This window comes from Mugil cephalus, chromosome 11, assembly GCF_022458985.1.
Source record: "Mugil cephalus isolate CIBA_MC_2020 chromosome 11, CIBA_Mcephalus_1.1, whole genome shotgun sequence".
Classification (NCBI taxonomy): domain Eukaryota; kingdom Metazoa; phylum Chordata; class Actinopteri; order Mugiliformes; family Mugilidae; genus Mugil; species Mugil cephalus.
The window spans coordinates 23,079,698-23,105,524 of NC_061780.1; the positions used below are offsets into that span (position 1 = coordinate 23,079,698).

The 25,827-nt window shown below is 41.8% G+C and overlaps 1 protein-coding gene across 2 annotated transcripts in view; it reads right to left on the bottom strand.

The window, feature by feature from the left end:
• The window catches only part of grik2 (glutamate receptor, ionotropic, kainate 2), a 209,050-nt gene that overhangs the window by 51,494 nt on the left and 131,729 nt on the right, over positions 1 to 25,827 (bottom strand). For both annotated transcript variants that reach the window (XM_047598050.1, XM_047598051.1), the window contains exons 9-12: positions 23,703 to 23,810; positions 16,990 to 17,103; positions 6,981 to 7,187; positions 3,809 to 4,032 (exon numbers count right to left, since the gene is read on the bottom strand). In XM_047598050.1, coding sequence (XP_047454006.1) covers positions 3,809 to 4,032; positions 6,981 to 7,187; positions 16,990 to 17,103; positions 23,703 to 23,810 — 653 coding nt within the window. The remainder of the gene's footprint in view (positions 1 to 3,808; positions 4,033 to 6,980; positions 7,188 to 16,989; positions 17,104 to 23,702; positions 23,811 to 25,827) is intronic.

The following is a 25,827-nucleotide window of genomic DNA, read 5'->3' on the forward strand; positions in this document are numbered from 1 at the left end:
CACCATAAAAGAATTAAGTAAAGGCTTTTTAAGGATGTGGGAGGAAACTTGTGTGGAACATTTGCAGGTTATGGGGTGAGCACCGTCACGGAATATAAAATGCCATAAAAACGGGTGAAGGTATCATTGAATGAACAGGGAATGTGATAATCGGTGCGCCAGCAGTAAAACCTAGATTAGTTCACTAGACTACTTGAAACAACAACATTTCTTCCAGAAATGTATTGATATCACAGAAGATTTTGTGAAGTGGAATGGATCGGTACGATGCTCAAGTCAATAAAAGATGCGGCAATTAAACTCCAAATATTGGATTATGCAAGAACTGCCAACGGCAAATGTTCAGTTTAATGTAATTTACTTTTTCTTAAAACCTGCCGTTTTCAGTGTGTACGCTGATGGTTTACTGGTTGTTCCTGTTGTTTCTTGTGGAAACTGAAAATTCTCATATAAGATCCATTGACCTATTGGCAGGCTCCATCTTAACTTCCACATTTGGTTTGTGTTGATGTCTGCCTAACATGAGTAATTCAAGTTAAGTAGTAATTCAACTTCATGATCGTCCTCGTTTTTTATCAAAGAAGTTGGTAGTTATTGTGTCGACAATAGCCCCAAGTCTATATCTGCCCTAGGAAATCCCTCCGTGTTAATTGCATTGTCCTATCCTGCCGGATTAGGACAATGCCTGGACCGATTTAAAAATGCTTTTTTTTCACTTATCCATCTCTGGGGAATACGATGAATGAGTAAATTTCACATCGGGGTGGCTTATCCCTTTAAATACCCTTTAGAGGCCAGCTATACACAATGGTTTGGAGCTCCTCCTCGAAAATAGCCGGGATTTATCCAAACCAAATATGCAAACTTAGGACTTGCGTACTTGTTAGAACAGTCTTGACAAATTCGATTAAAAAGTACAGCCTCTGGGTGATGGGAGAATGCAGGACGGTCATGCTGAAATTCAATGGGACACCACTGGACTGTTATTCTGGGGAAACCCGGTTGTACCAAGTCCACACAAGTTAGCTCCCGATGCACCCTTTTTCTTTAAACAGGCGAGGCAAGTACACATCCGGGTATCTGGACTATTCGGTCGAATGCATTCTTTCAGTTGAACCTGAGTAACGGGTGATGATGTTTCAGCATATGCTAGTTGGCCATAGTGCAAATTTTCAGCTCAAATGCAGGCGACATGAGGCAATGTCTCGGCAGGCCTTCAAGGCCAGTAGTTTTTTGATGTCGGTTTAAGACAAACAAGCTTTGAATGCTTTTCAGAACTCTGAGCTGAGAGAGAGCTGATGATGACCTAAAGATAATCTAACATAAAGATTTTTATGTGTGCTTTGATAATTGTTTTATGGTAGGAGGCTAAAGGCACAGATCTCAGAGTCAAATAACTCGGACCGTTAAAACTATCTGCATTGCTACTTAGCTGAAGCAGAGGAGAATGAGCATGTACACTACTATGATGGACTGACTTAACGCCTGACAATATAATATAAACACCTAATTCTTTCATGGTGGACGGAAATTATATCCACATGGTCTTGTCACAAATACATAATCTGCCTCATGTCCTTCATTTATGTCCTATAATCTACAGCAAAAAAAAAAAAAGACATGCAACTGTTGCTCAGCATGCGTTTGTGCATACAGGAGAAAAGAAGGAATAAAGTGAGGGGGAAATTTGTACACTTACCCAAACACTTACTTATCATGATATTAAATACAGATAGGTGCATATTCTGAGCCAACTTAGATGACAGTTGCTGCTTTTTATTCTCTTGTGTGATCATATTGCCAGTAACATCGGAAAAAAACACGCGTGCGTTAACGGTAAAACTCTCGGGTCACGGCCGCAACTGAGCCAACGTCTCCCAAAAGTTTTAGAGTTAACTTGAACTTTTGTGTCTCTTTTTACTTCACCCTGCTTCAAACGGCGCCACGAGCCCGAGCCACTGGATCAAGTGAGCGAGCCCTGAAATAACGCTGGCCTAGTTTCGCCACTGGAAGGATTTGTCTTCCAAACCAGTACAAAATGATGTGTTGTATCGTTTCACCCGAGCATTCCTGATGTGCCTCCAGACAAGCTGAGCAGATGAGCTAAGACAAGCCAGAGCTGCTCATATTCATTATGCAATGCATACACCGATCAGGCATAGCATTATGACCACCTTCCTTGTATTGTGTAGGTCTCCCTTGTCCCTTGCCTCCAAAAGAGTTGTGACTCAACTCTGTCATGTGGTTTCTGGCAACAGAAGGTTGTTAGGGGCCCTTGGGTCCTATGGGTTGAGTTGAGGGGCCTCTGTGGATCTTCCCACGGACACTTGATCAGTTTGGGATCTAGTGAATTTGGAGGCCAGGTCAGCACCATTTCACACTCCTGCTGGGGAGTGTAATTGCTATGTGGTGGGGGTGTCTGGTCCGGTCTAGCTGGCTGGCACTTATCTAAGTAACACACAAATGAATGCCAGGCCTAAAAGTTTCACAGCAGAACAGTGAATTGTCACAGGATGGTCGATGTTATTTCCTTCTCCTGAGAGTGGTCATAATGTTATGCCTGATCGGTGTATATGCATATTCAACACACTGCAGCAAGATTACCTTCCTGTAATGACAGTATCCCCTGCACTGCATCGTGGGCTACTATGCTGCAAATTAGTATGAAGCTCTTTTCTGTGCAGCCCTAAACTCCCCAAAACACGTGGGATTCAAGAAAAGATTCTCAGTCACCCAGGTGACTGGTCGGGGAATTTCTAAATCGAGGCTAAAACAAAGGCTCCTGCACTTATTTGAGATTTCTTGAAGACGTTTCACCACCAATCCAGTTTCCCTGTTTTTACTGATGATCATTAAGCCTTTCCAAGAAAAGAAGAAAATGGCAAAATTTCACCACGAGCACATTCCATTGAACCTGTACACAGTTCTCCATCCTCAGTTTGTGTGTCTTTGAACAAATGCACTGCCTTTTGGATTTGAATGACACTAATTACCTGCAGTGAGAGAACAGAAATTGTGGGTAAAAGCCCTTAAAATAGAAATTTGGTGCAGTCCTGCAGTTGAAACAAACATATTAGGTTTAATGGGCTATATAGATTCCTAGGTACGGTCACCTGAGAGATCTGTAAGGAGAAACATATACAAGCTTTATCCTTGGCAAACTAATGGATAGTAATTGCCAAACCACGAAGGTGGAGGGGGGGCCATACTCTGACTCTGACTTGTTTTTTTAAATTTGAAGCAAGGTGAAGGAAATAAGAGAAAAGACAACATGAACTCTGAGACATTGGGGACAGTGAGGGAAAGATGGGAGAGGGGCAGCAGCCGTTCACATCAAGCTTGACACAAACCACACTCACTTACGCACACATATCATTTGAGTGCCCAAGCTTTTTGCCACCGCTTTCCGTACACATACACACAACCCTGAAACGGCTGATCGGCCAACGTCTCTTTCTCTGCAGCTTCTGTTCCTGCGTACGTCTGCATTTCCTGCAGGGCTTTTCTAAGCTGGTACCCATGTGAGAGTAGAAGGAGCCCAGGACTAGCCAGTTTTTATCATTTTTTCACTGTGCTTTATGATAAAACTGCATTAAACACATTACATGGCAATGACACTGAGCTTGAGCATTGGTGTATTTTGGTCACCGAGTGGTACGCTTTCACTACATGCACAAGTACCAGTGCTCAGGTTCCTGTAATTACACAGTTTAGCCTGTTGTTAGTCAGATGGGTGAGGCTGAGTGATGACAGCTAAGCATTTGTCTGACTGTGTGTGGAGCTGTGATCACTTGAAGTGACATGTTACCTGGCTATGACAAACAGCACACAACTGACACCCAAGTAAGCCAGCAGAATATACATCCAGATATCGGGCGAGAGGGGGTTGAGGAAGGAGAAGACCCCAGGGTTGGTCCCGTTGGGCTTGCGGTACAGTATACTTATACCCAGCGTCATGAAGGGCTTGGAGAAGTCGATAACCTTCTCGCGGACGTACGTGATGGCGAGGGGAGCCACTGCAAGATCAGCTCTCTGTCAACAGCAAACATAAAAGGGAAGAGGGATAGGCTATAAGTTATGGGCGAAGGAAGCATTTAGAGGCAATCAAATTAAGAAAACAGGGTCTTTACACACTACAGAGTCTGTCCCAAGGCACTTAGCGAGAAATTTAATGCCCTCTTTCTCTTTCTGCCCATCAAGAATACTTTCACTATTAAATTTCCTTTTTTTTTTTTTTTTTTTTGTCTCTGGAGCCTGAATCAAAGCATTCATTTATTTTCTTTGCCTCCTTTCTCCTGCTGTTACAATGCCTGGCAAATGTAGACTAACACATTGTCACACTCCACATGATCAAATATGTGTCATAGACATTGCAAATAACTTCAAAATAGGCTTGATTTAAAAAATGATTATGACTGTGAATCAATGCATATTAATGATATTTATTGTGCGTATGCATGACATTTCTGCAAAAGGGTTCCACATAAAATGGCATAATCCACCGGCTGGTGAGTAAACAGCATATGCTGACATGAGAAACACATGCTTTAGAGATATGTGGAAGCAGGAAATTCACGTTGCCATATCTGAGGCAAAAAACATGTTGCGTTGTTGACAGTCAATAAATCTCAGGCTGCATTGTGACTATAAATGCTAAACATTCACAGCAAGGTCAAGTGGTTTGTTCCTCAAAGATGCATCCTTTTTTGTCTCATGAAGGTTGCCGTATATCACTTGAGGATGAATTGACTGAGCTCGCTGCTCGCCGTGGCGATACGTGAAAAATCCCGCTGATAACGGGCAACACTCGATCCATCCGAAACACGGCGCAGTGAAAAATACAAACATTGACCATTAGCCAAGGCCAGGCATAATTTTTTTTAAGTTCTTTTGACAAGATCTTTCTAACTTTTTCAGCTCGATTCAGCGTTTTACTCCTCAGCCAAACAGTCCTCTAGTCTTCTGAGGCCCCGTCTGCTGCAATCACCATCCGTCTGAGTCAGGCCCTGTGTAAGAACCCAGAGTGAACACCATCTCGCAGGGGATTGGGCCTTTCATTCGTGAAAAGCCCCGACTATCTGTCACAGTGTCCAATCACTGCACTGATCAAGAGCAGAAGCGCAGGACATGACGGAAACTTGACCCTTTGTCGGTGCCGCCTCTAATGAGGTCAGATATTGACTATTGGCCATGCAGTCAGTGGCTGCTATTCTTCTGTTCCACGCAGTTTATCCTAACTGGGACTTTGTTGGGTGTAATGATCGACACTGTGAGCTGATTGTGTGTGTGTTTTAATAAGCTCTTTGGGGAAACAACTCACCAAAGAATCTATGCTCTCCTCAGCTCACTCTCAAATTGTGCTTTCGTTTCTTTTCTTTGCTGTTTTATTTCTGTGTGCCTCTGAGTCATACCCTTTTCATCGTTACATCTCATTCGTGATCATTTACAACCCAACCAGCGGCTGCTAATAGAAGTTTATCCTAAAAAATATGTAATGTAAAACAATTATAAAGCTCTAGGAACATCTGACGATACTTCATACGAACACATTCGGTTCCGCTATGACGTATAAATAAAGCCATTAACTGAAGCTAAACTCCTAAAATCTCATATGAAAGAAGAATGGGAAAGTGGAATACATGCCCCTACCAGCAAATACAAAATCGTCTGCCATTAATTTATCCAAATTGAATTTAATTAAATATGTGGTTAGAATTAGAAAACCTTTATTTGTCCCACAATGGGGGGAAGTGTAGTTTGCAGCAGCGCACACAGATACAGAAAAATAACAAGAGTAAAGAGTGAACTGTATAAAAGATGAATAACAAAATCAAATGATTTGCAAATTATAGCACTTTCGTTTATTTTTATTTATCCGGGATACTGTGTATAAAATGTGAATAAAATCAGAGTAGGAAGAATGGGGAAAGAAACTCCCCCCAGCTGACTGAACAGGTTGCAAAGAACAACAGATCCTCTTACTTCAACCTCTGACTGACTGAACCAAGCCACATACATACCTAAAAGCCTGTGTGTTCCTCGGTTATTTAGTTTATTTGCTTTTCACCCTCATTTGTAAAAATCAATAAACAAATATGTGGCACCTGAGAGCGAATAAACCTCCACATTAAGCGGCCAGACTCAAAGATGAAGGTGCTTCAAATAAATATTTCCCCCTTCCTCTCCCGTCTGCAGTTCTCTCACCACCACATTTGATTTACTCATGAATGTTTCTCAGCTGTTTGGAGTTCCTCTAATTCCTCTACGCATTGTGGGGAAATGGTACAAATAAACAGCACACTAAAAAAAAAGGAATTTTTAGCTTCAGTGCTTTAAGTCTTAACACTTGATTTCTTCTCTGCATAGTGGTACTATAAGAATTATGCAAATGTACAACTAGAGTTTTTTTTTATCCGGCATGTATCGTTTGAGTTTACCCCCAATAAAGTGCTATGTTCTAGATCGCAGGTTCTCAATAGGGGGTTCGGGACCCCTAGGGGGTCTGCAGAGGTACTGCAGGGGGTCGCAAAATCTTTGGTTGATTAGACATTTTTTATTTTTACATTTTTCTTACTTTTCCCTGCCATTTTAAAGTGAACCCCCAAATGAAATCCCGTGCATGTATGTACGTTTACATCAGGTATGTTTATGTTTACGGCATTTGCACATGTTTGAAATAACAAAAAAAAATAATATTTGAACCTGTGCATTATTGAGATATCTTAATACTGAATGTAACCATGTCTATTATTAATAGCACTAGGCGGAGTTTAATAAAGAACACATACAGTATATACTTAATCTCTCCATCAGTTTTGGGGTCCTTGACCTGAAAGACGTTAAAGAGCCCTTAGGGACGTGTCTACTTTGTCTCAACTAAAAGAACATTTTTTTTTTTTTTATATTCCTTGTACAAATTATTGAACTTAAAGTGCTCCACGTGACACATATTATGATTTAATAATGCTGTAGAAACTCACGTGGTCCATTAGCTCCTTGATCATGCCGTTCCACTGGCCCGTGTTCTCATCCTGGCAGCCGTACTTTCCGTCTTCCACCAGGCGCACCTCGTAAGTGAAGCCCAGGATGTTAGCCAGCTCCCTCAGCAGGTCTATGCAGTAGCCCTCGAAGCGATCGTTCCCGTACAGCGGCTTGTCAGACTTCTTGAACATCACGTACGGCTCTTCCTGTCGGGGGTGAAAATAGCGGAAGAGGCATGAGTCTCGGGCGGCGCTTGGCGTCTTTTACCCGCCGATAAGGCCTATCTCAAAAGGTGTGTGATGTGTGAGATAGGCTTTTGAGCCATGCAAGACCAGACACACACGGGCTCAGCTACTAAGGCATGTGTAAAGCCGCTGTGTTTGTCTGCGCCGGCCAGTAGTCCTAGGGCCGTGATGGGATGTGAGGCACGGGCTGGTGGAAAGTGAGGCATGACAATAATAAGAGATAATCCTACATATAAATGACTCTATGCTCCTCTCAGGCGCAGCGGGCTGGCTTTGGGCCCGGGCCCAGCTTTCAGGACACCACACGCTTTGTCAATATGATAAGAGATGCTGATAGAGGGACACAAAAAGACAGCGTAAGAGCTGGCACATCCCCTCTGTTCACACGAGCAGCTGGGGAGATTACTAATGTCTTTTTTCATACAGTTTCCTTTCTGTCCCCCGCCTACTGAGCATCTCCTCCACCATGTCCTCCTCTCTTCCCTCCTCGCTCCACTCCCCGTTTCCTCCTCTGCCTGCTCCCCTCCCTCCCTCCCTCCCTCCCTCCGTCGCTATACCACCACTACATGCACCATCTGTCTTTGTTAGCCTTAGATGCTCATTCTCGCAGCGCGTCCCTCATTTCTATGACTCCCCTGTCTCTCCCAGACAAATAAATTCCAAAATATATCACCAAGCAGGTGTTGTTTATGATATAACTGTGCCACAAATGAAACAAAGAAATCATTAAAGCCGGCTAACGGCTTTGACACATTTTTGCTGGCTGGAGTTTTAACGGCCGCGGGTGCCGCGAGAAGTTTGCATGAAAGGAGGAATAAAACAGTGGTGGCAGGCCAAGCAAAAAAAGACGTCTTTGCACCATGTCACACATTTGCCTTGGTGCTAGTCGATAGGTGTTGAGTGTAATGATTTTGCTGCTTATAAAATAGTTTTAGTAATAAGAACCCGAATAGAAAATGACATGTTTTTGAGCCTGTAATATTTATATATCATGCATAAAGTGTTACATTCAGAGCGGTCTCAGCTTCAACCCTTCCTCTTCCCCTGTGATATTGATTGGTGTATAAAGGCTTCTAAGCCTCTTTGCCACTTCCGCGCTACTTATTCAAGTCTCACGTCTGTTGTTGTTAAGGTAAGAAAGTAACAAATAAAAAAAGTTAATCCTTTAAGTGTTTTCCCATTCAAGTAGCCATTTCTCTCTTATTGACATGTTAACTGCCACTGCTGCGAGGGAGCTGCCATTTTTGGCTCTATTCCCTTTCTTCCCTTTTTGTTTGATAAAGATAGCATCAAGATTGTCCTTTCTTTTTAGATCTAGTTTATTCCGTTGTTCTAGTTTCATGTTACAAGCTAGTGCAGCGCTCTGTGTGAAACAGTGGCTGTAGAGACAGCTCCTGCATGGCTGAATGAGCAAAGTGCTGAATTCAGTGTTTTTTAGTCCCTTTACCCAAATATGTTGGATTCATGTTAATGTGTATTTGAAGAAATTTAAATTTGTGGGTAAAAATAGGTCCAATCAACCAAAGATTTGGTTGCGGACCCCCTGTTGAAGACCTATGCCTTAGTTATTACAGTTGCATGTGCATAGAATAGCTTTGATTTTAAATGCACTGTCCTAGTGTGTGTAGTTGTTTAATACAATAGTTTGGATCAAAATACTCTAATTTTATGATATTTCTTCATGTCCCATCTGGCAACGCTGCATCCAAGTAGCTTTTTCAATTTTAAAGGACTGGTTTAAATGTAAACATGGGTGTTAACCATCAGAAACAGACAGTAGGTAAGATCTAGGTTGTGTCACACCCTCCAATTGTGCCTGAACTGAAAAATCACTTGGATGAAACATCTTGAAGAAGCTCTACAAGTTCAGTGGCTTTTTGTTTGTTTTTTGGACACTCATATACTTCTTTTATGCCTACATGACCATTAGTGTATCATCAAACCCTACAACTGGAACCAGAAATGTTCACAAAATAGTGCCCCTGCCTCTTGGTTTTAGTGCGATTGCTTGCACCTTCTAATCAAACGTAAAAAAACGATTTCAATAAAAAAGCACGGCCACACCTTGGCGCCACCTCAACCGTCAATTTTATCGGTGCTGACACCGCGCGTCACGTACCTTTTCATATCTACTACTACTACAGCGCACCTCGGCAGCTGCAGGACTGGAAGGATCCTGATGTAATCTTGATGAAAGTGTAGAAAGCACTGTCCACATTAAGATCAATACCAGAGGCCGTGCAATGTCAAGACTTACGAGCGCTTTCTTTGTACGGGCCTTGTTGTTGAAGGTGAGAAAAAAAAAATCAGGTGAATTGAACGGAGAGCTCCACAACCTTTTGCACGCCGGTGCTTTAAATAGGCACACACACCAGGCCCGGTCATCAATTACATGACATGAGAGGTTGATGAGACCGACACGAAAATAGGACAGCGTGAGTTTTCTTTGGGCCTCTGGAACGTCTTTGGTTGTTCATCACGCACCGCCTTAGATATTGTGTGTTCACAAGTTCCTAAAACAGTTTCATCACCAAAATACTGTCTACACGAGGTTTTCTTTGATTGTGAAATTGATTTTGTATTACAGGTGTAATCTTCTGAGCCCTAACACATCCAGTTAATCTTTTAGAGTTGAAAAGCAAACCTTTTTTTTTTTTTTTTTGGCCAGGAAAGCCTCATATTGGGCTCACCGAGACACAACACGGAGACCATGCGTACTGCCTGAGTTCTCTCTGACACGTATGAAGATTGCTGATAGCGAAGACATCATGAAGCGAGCTGACGAAACGCTCAGTAATCTCCGTAACACAAATAAATGGGCGACAACTGGCACTCATTGTGACTTCTGCTCCCCTGGCGTGGCAGCAGTCTCGCATTATGTCACGAGACAATGTTCCCTTTCGATTGAAATGTTGCGGATCGCCCATCACTCTGTTGTCACAATATAAATTAAACGAACACAGCCTGACAGAACTGGCTGGGTTCTGCCAGCTTCCAGCATGTGACAGCAGCGGTGTGACAGCTGTTCCCTCTGCCTGACCACTGAAACCGGCCGACCTGACATGCTTCTCATCTCAAAACCATGATGCTGCATGGGATTTTCTGCCTCACCAGTGTTTCTATTTCGACCTTATTGTTCGATGACCCTCGTATGCAAAACCAGTGACATAGTAATTGTACATTATTCTGTCTGAGGGGTACCACTGATGGGTAAAAAGGACAAAAGCATCACCCTCCCCTTACAGATATCTCTAGGTATCTTTCACTGGATGCTCTACTGTGCCAATACCTGCTGGATCCAGCCTTGCACTGTAAACAACCTGTATAAGTGACATGAAGGGCTTATATTTAAATGGGTAAATGCTTTTTAGATTGGTGTCATTCTTCTCTCTTTAGAAAATGTTTTATTCCGGCTCGGTCACTTTATAATTCACTCCCTCTCTTCTGTATTATTTTAATATTTGCTCCCAGTTTCTGTTTGCTGCCATGTTAATCAGTGCCATAACCGTTCTAGCATGTCAAGCACAGAGAAGCCTTTTGTGAGCCCATTAGCAACGTGCAACCTCTCACCTTCTGTCAACTGGGAAAGACTGTAATTATCATAAACATTTGCTGGGCAAAGAGACAAAGAGAACCTCTCAGTGGAATATTCTGATTCTTTCTGGACTTTAAAAAAAAGCTATTTACTTCAATTTGGGGAACTTGAAATGAATGTTCTTTTTATTTCTTCATTTTTTTTCCATTTACAAAATAATGATTATGATTTACATTGATCTGGCATAACATTATGACCGCCTTCCTAGTACTGTGTCTCTAAAACAGTTGTGACTCATCAGAGAATGGACATGGGTCTTCTGAGGGTGTCCTGTGGTGTCTGGCAACAGAACGTTGTTAGTGGGGGGCCTTTGGGTCCTATGGGTTGAGGGAAGGGGCCTCATCCCACAGACACTTGATCAATTTGGGATCTAGTGAATTTGGAGACCAGGTTAACACCTTCATTTAAGTTGTTCCTAAACTGTTTCTGTGTGTCTGTATCAGGCTTCATCCCGCTGGGGACGGTTGCTGCTACGAATGAGTGTAATTGCTATGGGGTGGGGGGGTCTTGTCTGATCTAGGTGGGTGCTACATGTCTAAGTAACATCCACATGAATGAATGCCAGGTAGAACACTGAATGGCCACAAGATGGTCAGTGTTATTTACTTTTCCTGTCAGTGGTCGTAATGTTGTGGCTGGTCCGAAACATATAAAATTTTCCCAGGAGTTCTAGGGACTGTAGAGAACTGAATTCTTTGAAGGTCTCTTTGCAAATGCAAACAGAAATATAACAGTTAGGAGCAGGAATGTTCAATAACTGGATGTAACATCTGGATGGTGGCTGCGGCATGCAACATACAACACCGTTGCATATAGGTTGGATAAAACTTGAACGTGTAGCACCAACAAAACAGAACGTCATACGCTTAGGTCACTAGAAGTTCCTCTTGTGCGTGGAAAGTACCTACCCCTTGTTCCTTCAGAACTATGGAAATATTCCTGCAGCCTAAGAGTGCTTAATGTTCAAAAGAAAATAAGGAAACCAAATCAATACCAAGCATTATTAAATAAAAATTAGTAACAATGAATTATTTGGTCATGGAAATTATACAACAACTCATCCACTCTGCTTATTCTGTTTAGAATCTGACGGACAGATTTGGCAATAACTTTTATTATTATTATTATTTTTTTTTTTTAGATTTTCTAAGATTTAAAGCTTCCAAAGCAACACTGTTCAGACAATTCTTTCATTGTGGTTCCCCAGCTACCATCCACACACTCTAGGCCTATTTCATCTCCTTAACACAGGCTCACCGAAGTACGTGATCTCACATAGACGTGCATTGCCCATTAAGACCGAATACACTGTGCGTTTTGCTGAGGCAGTGTGAGTGCAATCGGCACAGTTTCAGATAAATATTTGAGATTTTTCGCCTCTGGTTGCTTTGAAAGTCCATTTTTGTCTGCGTTGACCATCGGAGTGAATGACACAGAATGTTAAATAAAATATTATTATGACTGGAGTTGGTAAAAATCATGAAACTGGTTTTGCTTGTCACTGTATCTCAATTTCGATTATGTAACTCAATAAAAACAGTTTAATTTGATTGAACTTATTTGAGTTGGCCTTTCTATGTCTACCTCCTACAGCACTGTCACTATAACACAACTTTCCCTTTGTGCTAAATGAACATAACTATAGTACATTTTCCAGATGGCACACTTTTGTTTCCGTTGTCAACATAATGTCCTGAACAGTGGATGCTTTCCTACTGCAATTTTCTATGTGCTGACCTTTGAAAAGATGCATTGTGGGTAGTTAAGTAGATCCGGCATGTGGTGAGGAGATTCGGCACTTATCTCGAACCCATCACTTCATGGTGATGGAGGAAGATCACCGGTCTCGTAACTAAATGTACTTACTACTTATTTGCTAACCACAATTATTAGTGAGTAATGAGACTTTTGAAATTAACTGTCGGAGTTTTCCATGGAGTATTTTTAATGCAAAAAGAACAAATGAGAATACTGCAATGCATTATAAAGACTTATATGGAACTGGCAAATGTTGTGCTTGGGATACACATTTGTTTGTCCATCATGATGTTCCATCTGGACTTCTTGGGTTTGTCTGAGGTTTCATTGAGGTAAATCTGACTGTTCAATATAGAAAAATAACTGCTTGCAGTTAAAAAAACTGGTGACCGAAAAGCCAACATAAATACAGATGATCCACAAATAACTCACATTCCAATACTCTACTGAAGTTCTCGTTGTCTGAGGTGATTTCTGAAAAATATGGCAACAGGTGAAAGATGGATAACTGTGAGAAATGTAATGGCGTGCTCCTCTTTCATAATCCCTCTATCTGGTATCTCTTCTTCTTCTACTACTTCTTCTTCTTCTTCTTCTTCTTCAGGTGATTAAGATTGTACAATAAACTTGCTGCCATTTCAGTGGCATGGTGCACATCAGGTCGCCAAGACAGTCAAGAAAAGCTGTTTTAGAAGCAGCTGTTCACCACGTCATCCTAAACACACATATACTCCGTACGGACACACAGTCACATCCTCCCGCATGTCTCCTGCCGTGTGGCTGGCTGCAGACGGAGGATGGTGCATTTTTAATTAAAAAGAGGCTGAAGGAGAAGCCGAGTATCTCAGTAAAACAAACCTAATTAAAGACGTGCCGCGTCCCGTGACTCTCTGCAGACTCTCTTAAACACAAAAAGCAAACCCATTCTTCTCCTACAGATTAGAAACAATGGATTTAGTGCCTCGGCCAAAACAAATGATCCTGCGTTATTTGAGCCGTTTTAAAACATTTACTTCAGTATTATTGACTCCCTTCCATGCAGTGTGGCTGGAGCAGAGGAACAAAAAGGCAATCCTCCGGTTCACAGGATGCAGTGGCGCACTGGATGACTGGCTCATCAGAGAATGAACATGGGCCTTCTGAAGGTGTCCTGCAGTGTCTGAAATGGAAGCTGATAATACCGGCACTCTTGAGGTATTGTGTGAGATGTTAGCAAATGCATATAATATCTGCTTATCCTCCATGACATTTCTGTTATTAGAATTAATTTACACTGTAGTCAGTACCCCACAGATCAGCACCTTCTCTTGGACACATGTTAGAAAAATGAGATGTGTCACACTCTGAATAATCACAAGGATGTGCTACGCTAACAACATATGTTTGATAGCGCAGGCATTTGGCTTAATGGCCCATTACAACATTTATTTGTCACTATGTAATCCTAATAACTAATAACAGGTCCCATTTATTAATTACTTCTACACATCTGTCTCTTTCCTGCATGGGACATTTTTGGAGGTCTGCGAGCTCTGGCACCAGCTTATTTGCGTTTCCTCGTCCAAGAGCAGTTGCTCTGATTGCCGAAAGCCAAATGGAAATGAGACCTGATCTGACATCACAGGACAGGATGGTTCAATTTTCAGCCAGGGAATTTAAAATGACAAACAGGTTTAAGCCATCTTAGAAACGCAGATGTTTATATATATATGAAGTTCCACAGCGCAGGTGGCCAGAACATGTCCTCCTATCCTGCTCAAGGTTACACCAGGAGGATAATAAATACCTCTGCACGGTATGAACCAGGGAACAAATCCTACCTGTTGCTTGGAGAAAAGGCTGGAATGAAAGACAGCCAGAGTCACTAATCATGGCAGCACAGGTGCAAAATCAATAGAAGCCGAGGTTTTCCACGCCAGACAGAACTCCCGGTGCCGCCAGTGCAAAGATGCCCCCTGAGACAATCCAATCCAGTACACAGCAGTGGGGTGTTTAAGATACTAGCAGGCAAGGTGCACGAGGAACGCCAAAACCGAGTCACTGGCATAGTGTACAGAAACGTCTGGAGGTCGCAATATCAAAATAGGAGGGGGATCATGGTAGTCGTGGTGGACAAACAGCAGCAGAGGGTCATAGTTCTAGATGTGTAAATTTCATGTGATGGCAACATCAGAAGGAAGGAACAAGGAAACAGTGGAAATCATGGTAATCAGGACACTTGGGACTGGGAACCCTCCAAACTGGGAGAGTGGCCATGAACAACATCCAAGATTTTCTATCAGGGAAGGGAAGGGTGCACTCCTAGGAACACACCAGATGTAAAATGATCATTCTGCCATTTGTTGGTCTTTTCAGCAGATAAAAAATGTCAATTCAATACACAGTATAATATCATAAAAACAACAAGGTTTTGTAAATGATGTTATATATGAAAGCAGTCTGCAGGCCCTCCATTCTCCATTCCGCTATTGTGATTAATGAAGCCACGGAGGTGGAAGCCGGCCTGCTCCTTGCTCTCCATAAGACATTACACAGTATATTATCCGCAGCTCCAGCCATTAGCCTAAAGGTACTCAATTTCCACTGCAACATTACAGGAGTGATTTCCAAAGTAGATAAACTGTTGATAGGCCAAGATCTCAACAGTAATTACATCATGTTTTATCGTACATAATCCCTGAGAAAACGATGAGAAGCTGGATGAAAGTGTGCATCAATCAAATGTAACAAACCCAATTATTGTCAGCCCTCCCTCCATTTCCTCGCTGCTCACAGCCATCACACGTCTCCCCATGACTCAGTCCTGATACGGCAATTACAGCTGCGGAGAGTCTTCGCTAATAACTGCAATCCAATCACTTCACAGCGTGCGCGGAAGGAAAGAAGGCCCACGATAAATAATGACAACCCGCAATTTGCTTGATATTGTTATTTTTACGCTTGCCTCCTCAATAACAGAATCATAAGTGGCTTTAATGTGGCCCACTTCTACAAGTTTTCCCCATCCACTGTTGTCGCTTGCATGTAAGGTGCTTAGTATTTATAGGTTTGTGACGGCAGGTAGATGTAGAAAGTATGGAAAAACAAAACTGTACTGACGGGTGTATATTTGCATAGAATTTGCCATGGAACAATGAATCAGTTCTTCCTCCCGTCTCTATACAATTAACAAGGATCAGTATTTAAAATGACAAATGACACCTGTGGCAGTTCGTATCAGCTGTCAGTAATTAACAGCAGTTGTATGATTAGCTTGGTGACAGGCCAAAATTAAACCGATTCGCTGTCAGGTTTGTGTCTCCCTGCCATCTGAAACCATCCAAGGATATTTTAGGAGATAGGTCTTCAACCCGTGGGTGCCCATGGAGGTACTGCGGGGGGGTCCCAATATCTTTTATATATATATTTTTTAATTTCCTCCGCAAATTTAAATTTCTTTAAATACACAATAACAAGATTCCAACACAATTTAATAAAGGGATGAGGGATAGCTTAATATTGATTGCAAAATGATGATAATAATGTATATTTATAAACATATAGTAGGTGGGGGGGGTCCCCCCTATTTAATCTCGCCATCAGTGTGGGGGTCTTTGGCTTGAAAAACGTTGAAGACCCGTGGTTTAGGAAGTAGAAGAAGCAGATTTTAAACATTAAATCTAGAGATTGCACATTCTCAAGTTTTGTTTGAAATCCTTAGGTTCGATACCACTGGTAGACGACGTAGTGCGTCTGATAAATTGTGTAACGGGAGGTCCAAGGAGCCGCAAACCAAGAAAGCTTATTGGACAATCAATCAGTCAATTTTCCCTGCCTGAGCTTGCTCCCGCCAAATTGGCCTCCTCCACAGTGTTGAAGTCAACTGGCAATTTAGAGTGCAGTGCTTTGGGGTACTCTACTTCAATTGAGTCAGAGAGCAAGCATCCCCAGAAAGCGCTCGGAAAAAGAAAAGAGCAGCTCAAGCAAAGCACTGAAGGATTTTTTTCAAGAGGAAAAGCTTAAAAATAATGACATCTTTGGAGGGCGTGTGTTATGGCTGAGAGCCGTTCTAGCCTTCTGTAATTGGCCCCACGTAAAGCACCATTACAATTTGATTTGGCTATAAACAGACATTTAAAGCTGCACTGTTTAATGTGCACGTTGTCGGGCCAATATGGCAGCGAGAGGCGACTGTTTGAACTTTACAGACTTAATAATGTTACTGAACTGCACAGAGCAGATTTATGTCCAACAACTGGGTCAATAGCATACGTATATTATTTTATAATTCCATCTTGATCAAATATCCCTCTGAGTTAAGTGATAGATAGAAATATTATGAGAAAAAAACTACACAACATGTGACCTGTGATGCAGAGACTCCAGCAGCAAGAAAACACACATACACATTTATTAGGGAAAAGAAAGTACCAGTATGGTGGAGACGACCAGAGAGCGATTGGACAAGGAATCGGAGACATTGGTCGTCTTGCCCTTTTGGTTGTCTGTCATGTTCAGTCCACTTGGAGGGTCCCAGGTACCAATCTGTAAAACAAAATCCATTTTGTTACAGATTACATGTAAAATCCAGATACACAGACATACAGTCGGCCACAACAAATATTAAAATACAAGTCCATATAGAGAGTATGCATGTGACGTCACAGCATGCGATGTCTCCATGGTAACGGCCATTGAGTGGCAGAAAATGACAGTTGAGTATTGAGATTAGCTGCAGTAGTTTGAATCATAGGCTTTGATAGCACCTAAATGGTAAAATTAATGTAAAAAAAACATTGAAGAGTTGGTGCGCAATTGACTGAACCAACAGATTTGAAAAGCAGTCAGAGATATACGTATTTTTATATCTCTGACTGCCAAAGAAAAGAGAAGTAAATGGAGGCTGGAATCGCTGCATTAGAAAAAACAACTGGAATCCAGGCACAGAAACCTGGTGTTGTGGTTCAAATTTAGTGTCAGGTAATATTAATTTATTAATTTATGTATTTTTTGATGAAGTCATACTTTAAGTTACTTCTTAAGTTATATTCTGCAGGGCTGCTGTTTTGTTATGTTGCAGTTAAAGTCGACATTAACAGTTTCAGTTCCGACAATACATAACAATAAAATAATAAAAATCACTCCTTGTCATCCTTTTAATGTCCGGTCGGATGCTACAGTATTGTATGGCTAACGTTACTTTTCAGTAAAGCTGTTAGCGTTAGCATATTTTATTTAGCTACATTTATCATAACTGAAATGAACTAAAATTAACTTAAACTAATCCACTTTTCTTAATAAAGGGGTACTCTAGTACAAAGCCGTTGGAGCTGTGTTGTATAAAGTGCCAACAGGTCATACTTTAGTATAAGTATAGTTTTTTCCAGCGTTGCAATCAGGTCCATATAAATATCAGGAGAACTGATTTCTGGCCACGTGTCAATGTTCGCGGACTGTTTGTTATTTGGTAGTCCTTAATTTGATCTTGTGACCACCCCTGTCGTGGGCGTCTGAATCTTGGAAATGACGTATGGTGGGTGTGTTTCACTACCTGTGTTTCCCTGAGGTTGCCATGGAACCCGAGTGACTGATTGACACCTGATGTGGAGCACCTGGGCCAGGTGTTCTGCAGCTACTTAAGCCCTGCCTCCGATGGTCTCATTCTCTTCTCTTCTCACTGCTTCGACCCAACTCACAGCCAGCGTCTATGCGTTTGTTCTTCATTACAACACTCGCACACATTACATTTACCCAGGCATCCACATCCTCACTACTGATTCCACTGACTTTCACATCCCACCAATTTAACTTGTTATGTGTTGGGTATTTGATTATTTTCTGTTAAATAAAGTACCGGTAAATTCGCTCCCGCTCTTGTCCCTCCCATGTGCTTTGTTGCAACCACTGAGCCGGGTTGTAACAATCTGATAATCCACATTTTTCCTGGTCTCACTGTATTCACTGCTACGTTTCCCCATATTTTTGTCACTTGGGGGTGTGGCCCCGGGCAGCAGGGACATCAATGCATACCCTCTACAGACCTAACACAACTTGCACTAGGTTCATCTGAAATTTCTGGGGAACACTTCTACTCAAAACCAATCAGTCAATTTATTGTTTCCAATGACTGGCGGTGTAGAAAATTCACAAATCCACAGCAACCAGCGAAAATCCACAGCAACCAGTGTGCACCTCCATTGTTGGTGAGACCACTCTTCGTACTTCTACTTGAAAATCTCAGAACTTCTCAGAAAGGCCCATGTTGTTCCTTTCATAGGCTACTTCGGTGTCAGATATCCCCCTATTTCAATTCTGGTTGCGTATCGAGAATAATATGCAACACCCTGAGGGCACAGTTGACAGTCATGTGAACCCTCAGCACTATCAGCGCTTTCTTCTCGAGTCCCACAGGACGCAGTGTTAGAGATGATCTGGGCTCAAGATCGGCCCTGTGGCCTTTTTTGAGGGTTAGTGGAGGACAACGCGGAGGACGGCTTAAAGGAAGAGGGGCGCCATGCTGGAGAAGCAATGAGGAAGGAGAGGATGATGATGCTAACAGATTATGCCTCATGGCTCCTCTTGTCCTCTCTCAGCTCTCCCTCAAGTCTCCACACCCAAAGCCTCGGAAAGCCGCATCCCCCACACTCCAACCAACCTCTCCGCCCCTGAGCATTACTAGAAGGGACCACAAACACTCCAACCCACACCAGCCACGCACTCCTCAGGGCAACTCTGATGCCCGGCGCAAGAGCCAGAGATAGGCTTTGTAATTGCAAATCAACTCTTTAATTCAGGCTTCATGAGGCTGGAGGGCTTCTGAAGGGGTTTTATTAATGGAGTAAATTATTCATGGAGGTGCAGGCACACACAGCACACAGACCAGAGGTCAGGAGCTGCTGAGAGCCAAGCACCGGTGAGGATGCTGAAGTGTGAAGTGTTTTCACTTGCATTCAAGATTATTATTTGTATCGGCGGAGTTAGCGGCTTCTCTTCCCGCTGCTAATGTCATAAATCATGAATCAACACTGGAGAGATGCTATTCCACTAAAAGAGAGGTACCTGTTCATTTGAGCCAGAGTTGCCAGATTGAAAATTAAGAAAAATTGTACTGTCGCTTTAACATTATCGTACTTTGATCCTATTTGATTGTATGTAATAAAACAACTTGAAAAACATCATACGCTAGGACAGTGCATTTAAAATCAAAGCAATTCTATGTGCATGGACCTGCAAGCTATTGTACATTTGTCCTTTGATATGACATAAACCTGAAAATTTCATAAATATGATAATTATTGTATATCTGGCAACACTGATATGAGTACACACGCAACTAAAGTATACAGGCAACGACTTGGTGTTATAGGTATAGGTGGTGTAGGGCAATTTCTAAAGGGAGGTAGCTTTGTATTACACAAGTTGCAAGGCCACCTACAAACAATGATCTACACACACACTATATTCAGTTTCCCATCTGTCACTGCAACCTGGCAACCCACAATGCAATTCAAAGTGCACATGCTCAGCAGAAGGCCAGTTGAATGGTAACTTAACGGTTGCCAGACTTTTTGGGGCAGCACTAAAAGATCCAAATGAGCTCCCAAAAGCTTAGTGTCCCCGCCTTTTCTACGGAAGATAGGAAAGAAAATTATTTTTATTATTTTTATTATTTTTTTGCAGTATTTTACGCGTCCTCATTGGTTCACATCAAATCCATGCTGTCTTTTGAGGATTCTGAGTGAAATAACAGGGGGAAAAAAAGCTTTGTGTTGTAGTCTCTTTGTTGTTGGCTAGCTGGATCAAATGTCTTAGTCGTAGTGGACTTTATGTGTGGAATATAAATAACAGGTTCTCTCATGAAGCACTTTCAGTACGAGCACTTCTCTGAGTACCCCCTGCTACAGTCTGGATGGATGCACTGTCATAGTATTGAGCACAGCCTTATAAAAAATATGCATACCATCGATGTGATTCTACTTTAACTCTTAATTTTTCTCATTTATGTGCTTCAGCAATTGTAGCCATTAATAACTCTTCCAATGTACATACTGTATTACGACAGCCTTGGTCAGATATGTCTGAAACTTGCAGATTGTGACTTAAATTGAGTTTCATTTAAAAGTATATTCCTGTCGTCTTTGTAGAAATCACGATGAGGTACAATTTTAAATATATATATATATATATATTGTGTAAAAAGAAAAACTGATTTCAATTTGACATTTTAGCTGTCCCAGAGGCTCGGTGAACCGCGGTGTGCACCACCAAGATGAAGTCCTGTATTTCAATCGGGACCTTTCTCAGATGCCATCCCTCCCTCATCAAAACTTCTCTCTGGTTTGAACTTTATAATGCAGAGTTTTTATTTTTTTATTTTTTTTAATTGATCGTAAACGTCACTTCACTCAGTAAATTACTCTGTGCCATCAGAGGCCAGTTTGATCCCCCTGTACTCCTTGGATGGATGGATCCAATTTATTTTCATTTACACTATATAGCTCTTAACAAGTCTTTGCAGTTGCATCGCAATTCTCCTAGCAACCAGGCCAGAGAGGTCCTTTGGAGGAATAGCTGTGCACAAGGCAAGGACTAAATACTTAACAAACACTAAAAAGATGTTGTGGTGCACTATGACATTTGTTTGAAACCCTACTGTGAACTCCACTAAGTTTGAAAATATTGGGCTGGGAATTTGAGGCCACTGCTGTACATCTTATTGTGACGGTTATGGAGTGCTTTTCATAACCCAACTGCTGAGTTTTTGGCCATTATTTGTTGCTTTTTATTTTATTTATTTATTTTTACGGTTAATGTCTCCCGCTAACAAAGCACTACACAGTATGCACAGCACTCTTACCTAACCTAATATTGCGTCTCATTGTGACATGGGTCTTCTGGGAGTGTCCTGTGGTGTCTAGGTCAACACCTTCATGTTTTTTTTGAGTTGTTCATAAACTAATTGTGTGTGTGTCTGCGTCTGGCTGCATCCTCCATCAAGGAATGTCATTGCTATGGGGTGGGGATGCCTGGTCTGGTCTAGTTGGGTGGTACATGTCTAAGTAACATCTACACGAATGGCAGGTCCAAACATTTCCCAGCAGAACAATGGTCATAATGTTGTGGCTGATTAGTGTATACTGTGTGTGTGTGTGTTTTTTTTTTTAATGTAATCGCTATTGCAACTTGTAGCCTGGACTGACTGACTGAGTCTGTGACATTTTTCATCAGTTTTTGTGAAGATGTGTGTGCAAACCAAGAATATTTCCACATAGAACTTAGTAAAAGCCATGGTTCAAAACTGGAGTGACACAAGCGGAGGCACTTGCATAAAGATGAGAGAATACAGTCAAGTACATGCAGGTCCTGAACTCACGGACAAAGAAGATCAGTGTGGCTGAGAGGGACTACACTTAAAAAGCAGAAAAACATGCCCTGGTTGATGGTCTAAAAGTCTTGTACTGTAGGTTTGAGAGGGACTAACTCACACCTCTGGGACACCTCTGGCAAGCCCCCTCATCACACTCTGATACTCAAAGTGCACTCATATTTGAAGAGGATGTGAGCAGACTCTTCAAGAGTCAGAAAACTAAGAATACACTCAGTTCAGAAGTGCTTTCCCCCCTTCTATTGCATAGCCTGCAGTACAACCAACCAAAGAACTGGCTCCAGTGGTCGCTCTGATTTTCAACAAATCACCGTCGCTATGTGAGGTTCCCTCCTGCTTCATCTTACCAGTTGCCAAAACCCATCAGAAAACTGAATGGCTACACGCCTGATGCTCTGATGTCTCTCTCGAGATGAGAAACTAGTTAGTCCACTCAAAGATAATCACAAGCGAGCCAACCTATAATGTCCCTCATTTGACCTCCTGCTGTTTTCCTTCTGGGCATACATGCCAGTGACTGGTGAAGTAACTGTGTCACATCTAGCAACCCCGTGACCACCCAGGGACACGTATAAGAAACCTATTAGTGGACTTCATCTTTGCATTTAACCCCACCATTGCAGGACTTTTACACATCAAGTACCATGGAGATCTGTTTCTTTCCACACGCCATCACCATCATCGACACCGATCAGGCAGAAAATTATGACCCCTCCCACCCTTTAGCAGTGGCAGCAGGATGCAACCTGACACAGGCACACACAGAAAATGGTTTAGGACCAACTAAACTGATGCACAGATGATCAACAGAGGCCCCTCCCCTCAACCCATATGACCCCACTAACATTCATTCTGTTGCCAGACATCACAGGACAGAAGACCCATGTCCATTCTCTGATGAGTACAAACTGTTTTGGAAGCATAAATGAGACTTTATTGACAGTATTAGGAAAGTTATGTCTGATCAGTGTGTATATTGCATTATATTGTCTTGTCTTATATATAAACATGCACATTGCAAATTGTAATAATAATTGGCTTTTGGTCATTTTAATGCCAATTCAAAGTTATTTTACTATTAGAGAAGGCTCCTTAACTGTTGTACAATAGTATATGGACATAATGCTATGCTGACTATTTAAAATCTGACTACACAAGAGTTGATGCAATATCATTGATTCATACCACTTCCGTCCCATTTTCAGTATCATTCATACACATTTTCAGCATTTTAGAGCTCACAGGAAGATATGGTTTAGGGGTAAGGACAGGGTAGAAGATCCATCATCCAAACTATAATGCATAAAAGTGGCAATCCAACACCACAAAGTATGTTGTTCATGCACTGTTAGATGACACCGGCCTCTGAGAGTAAAATGCAACTGCAACAGTATTTACGACTTGTAGCTATTGGTCATTTTAAACCAACTATTACGTTATTCTGTCATATCTTAGTGTATCCTAGTGTCAGGATTCTAAACTTCGGTATTTATATGCTTTCCTTAAAACTTTTCTGACATTCTACACATGACGGGGGTCACTGGCTGTTCTTCCTTGAGCCACCTTGGGTAGGTCTTACCCACTAGATACTACCACCCTACAAGACACATTACGTCTACAAGTGACTGTTCAATTACTGCTTACAGTACTCCAATTCCTTGAGGTTCTAATATAACAAAATAATCTATGTCATTGACATCATCTGTCAGTGACTTTAATGCAAAGTGCAAGAAAGACATAAGAAGTAAAAACACAGAACCTTCTCGAGCCCTTCCTCCTTCAGACTGATCACGTCAAGGTCAAAGTCGGTTCTCAGGCCATTGGTCCGGTTAAAAGTGATTCTCCCAGTGAGGCCATCCCAGTGAGCCTGAAGAGAGACGAGCAGAGAGACAGAGAATATCAGTGGAGACATTCAACCAAGAGCGTGTTTGCTTTCAAATACCTTTTTGATGTTAGTTTTCCAGGCAAGGCCGTCAAAAAGTGAGAACACAGACTTTATGTTTCTTCCCTATTCACACAGTCGTTCTGTTTGTACAGCAGCCTTCCCAGGCATCAAGGTGCCTACACAGGCTCAGAGACTGCATTTGTAACAGTGGGGAGGCAATTACCCAATCTTTACAGATCTTTAGGGGTGTGATGGAATACAATGTAGCATGAAAGTGGCTCGTAGCAGCAGAGGCTTGTGCTCAGGCACAGCAAATCATCACAGCGCTATTCCAACTAGAAGCTTGGGACTTCAAGGTCTATCTTTATTCCAGTGAGTGGGAGTCAGATCTGGAAGTTACTCACTCAGCTACGCGAAAGCCTTTTTCTTACTACTTTGACTTCGACTACCTCTCCATTGATACAGTGCCTTAAGTCTTCAGATAAAGATCCATATGTTTTAGACCATTTATTGTCATTTATGGTATTTATTTTAAAAGGCACCATGCTGGCATAGTGGATATCCCTGACGGCTCACACCAAGAAGGTTCTGTGCCTGCGTGGGTTTTCTCTAGGGGGGCTCCAGCTTCCTCCCACAGTCCAAAGATGTGCATGTTAGGCTAATTGATAATTCTGAATTGGTTGTAGGTGTACATGTACATGTGAATATGAATATGAATGGTTGTTTGTCTTTTCTTTCTGTGTTCGCCCTGTGAAAGACTGGCAACCTGTCCAGGGTGTACCCCCAACCTCTTGCCCGGTGACAGCTGGGATAGGCTCCAGCCCCCCCACCAACCCTCAAGAGGACATTTTAATTGCATTCACATAATGAATGAAAAATAGAATTTTGAGAGGGGGCAGGGCATAGATTTTTATTATCAGGCAATCTGTGTACTCATGGAAAGTGTATGTTAGAAGGAGCCAAATCTAGCCTTACAAACAAAATCCTGGCAACTGTGGGCGTAAATTTGATGGCATAACTACGGCAAAGCACTGAAGCCTGACTTGCACCTCCCCAGAAATGTCACTACACATCACAGTGATGCAGATTGCAAGAGTTGTGATTGGTCCACTTGGTAGTAGCATCTTTCCATTTTAGTATTTCCATCTGCCTCTCCATCTCCACAATTTTCGAACTGATTGTTTTGGATCAATACAAATGGACTGCACCAAAGAAAGGCTAACTGAGGAGGTTCAAAGGTACAACTCATCTTCAAAATTGAAAGCTTCAGTTGACATGGTTGAAACTGACAGCACTTTTAAAGAGTGACCAGTGCACAAGTATAATAGGCTACGTGCAAAGGTTACGGAGTCTACACATTTTTCGTGTATGTAAGACATAGAAAACATAGCAAAATAACTCATATTAGACCATTAAAAACAGACAGTTAAAAATCCAGAGGAGAATCAGGTGTTACCAAAAGCGCAGGATGACCTTAAATTTTCGAGGGGCTGACTTGGCTCAAGAGAGAGAGCTACCAGTGGATTCTCGTTGCTGACTTTTTCTTTCCTGTGCCCCAGAGCATAACCTCAAAAACCAATTGTTCAATATAATCACAGCTCAGTGATTCTGTGGTTCAGCTGCAGAAAAATTGTGTGGCACGGGCTTCTGCAGAAATTTTGGTCAAACCAAATATTCTAAGAGGCCATAAAAGAAGAAAGAAAGAAGCCAAGAGCTGAATATTCCTTTACAGTATTCTCTATCTGAATTATTTGTTTCCACTAAAAAATTATCCTTTCACATTTATCAATCTTGCGTACAGCAACAATTCAGCAAATGAAATAATTCGTGCCAGGGAAATTTGATTAATAACCATACTTTATGTATTTATCTATTTTTTTTCTTGTTGATGTTTGTGAGAAATTCACAGATAGTGAAATTAAAGATATAAGAGTTTTTTTTTTTCAAGAAGCAGTGGTTGATGAACATTAACTAGGTAATTAGACGATTGCCCCAAGGG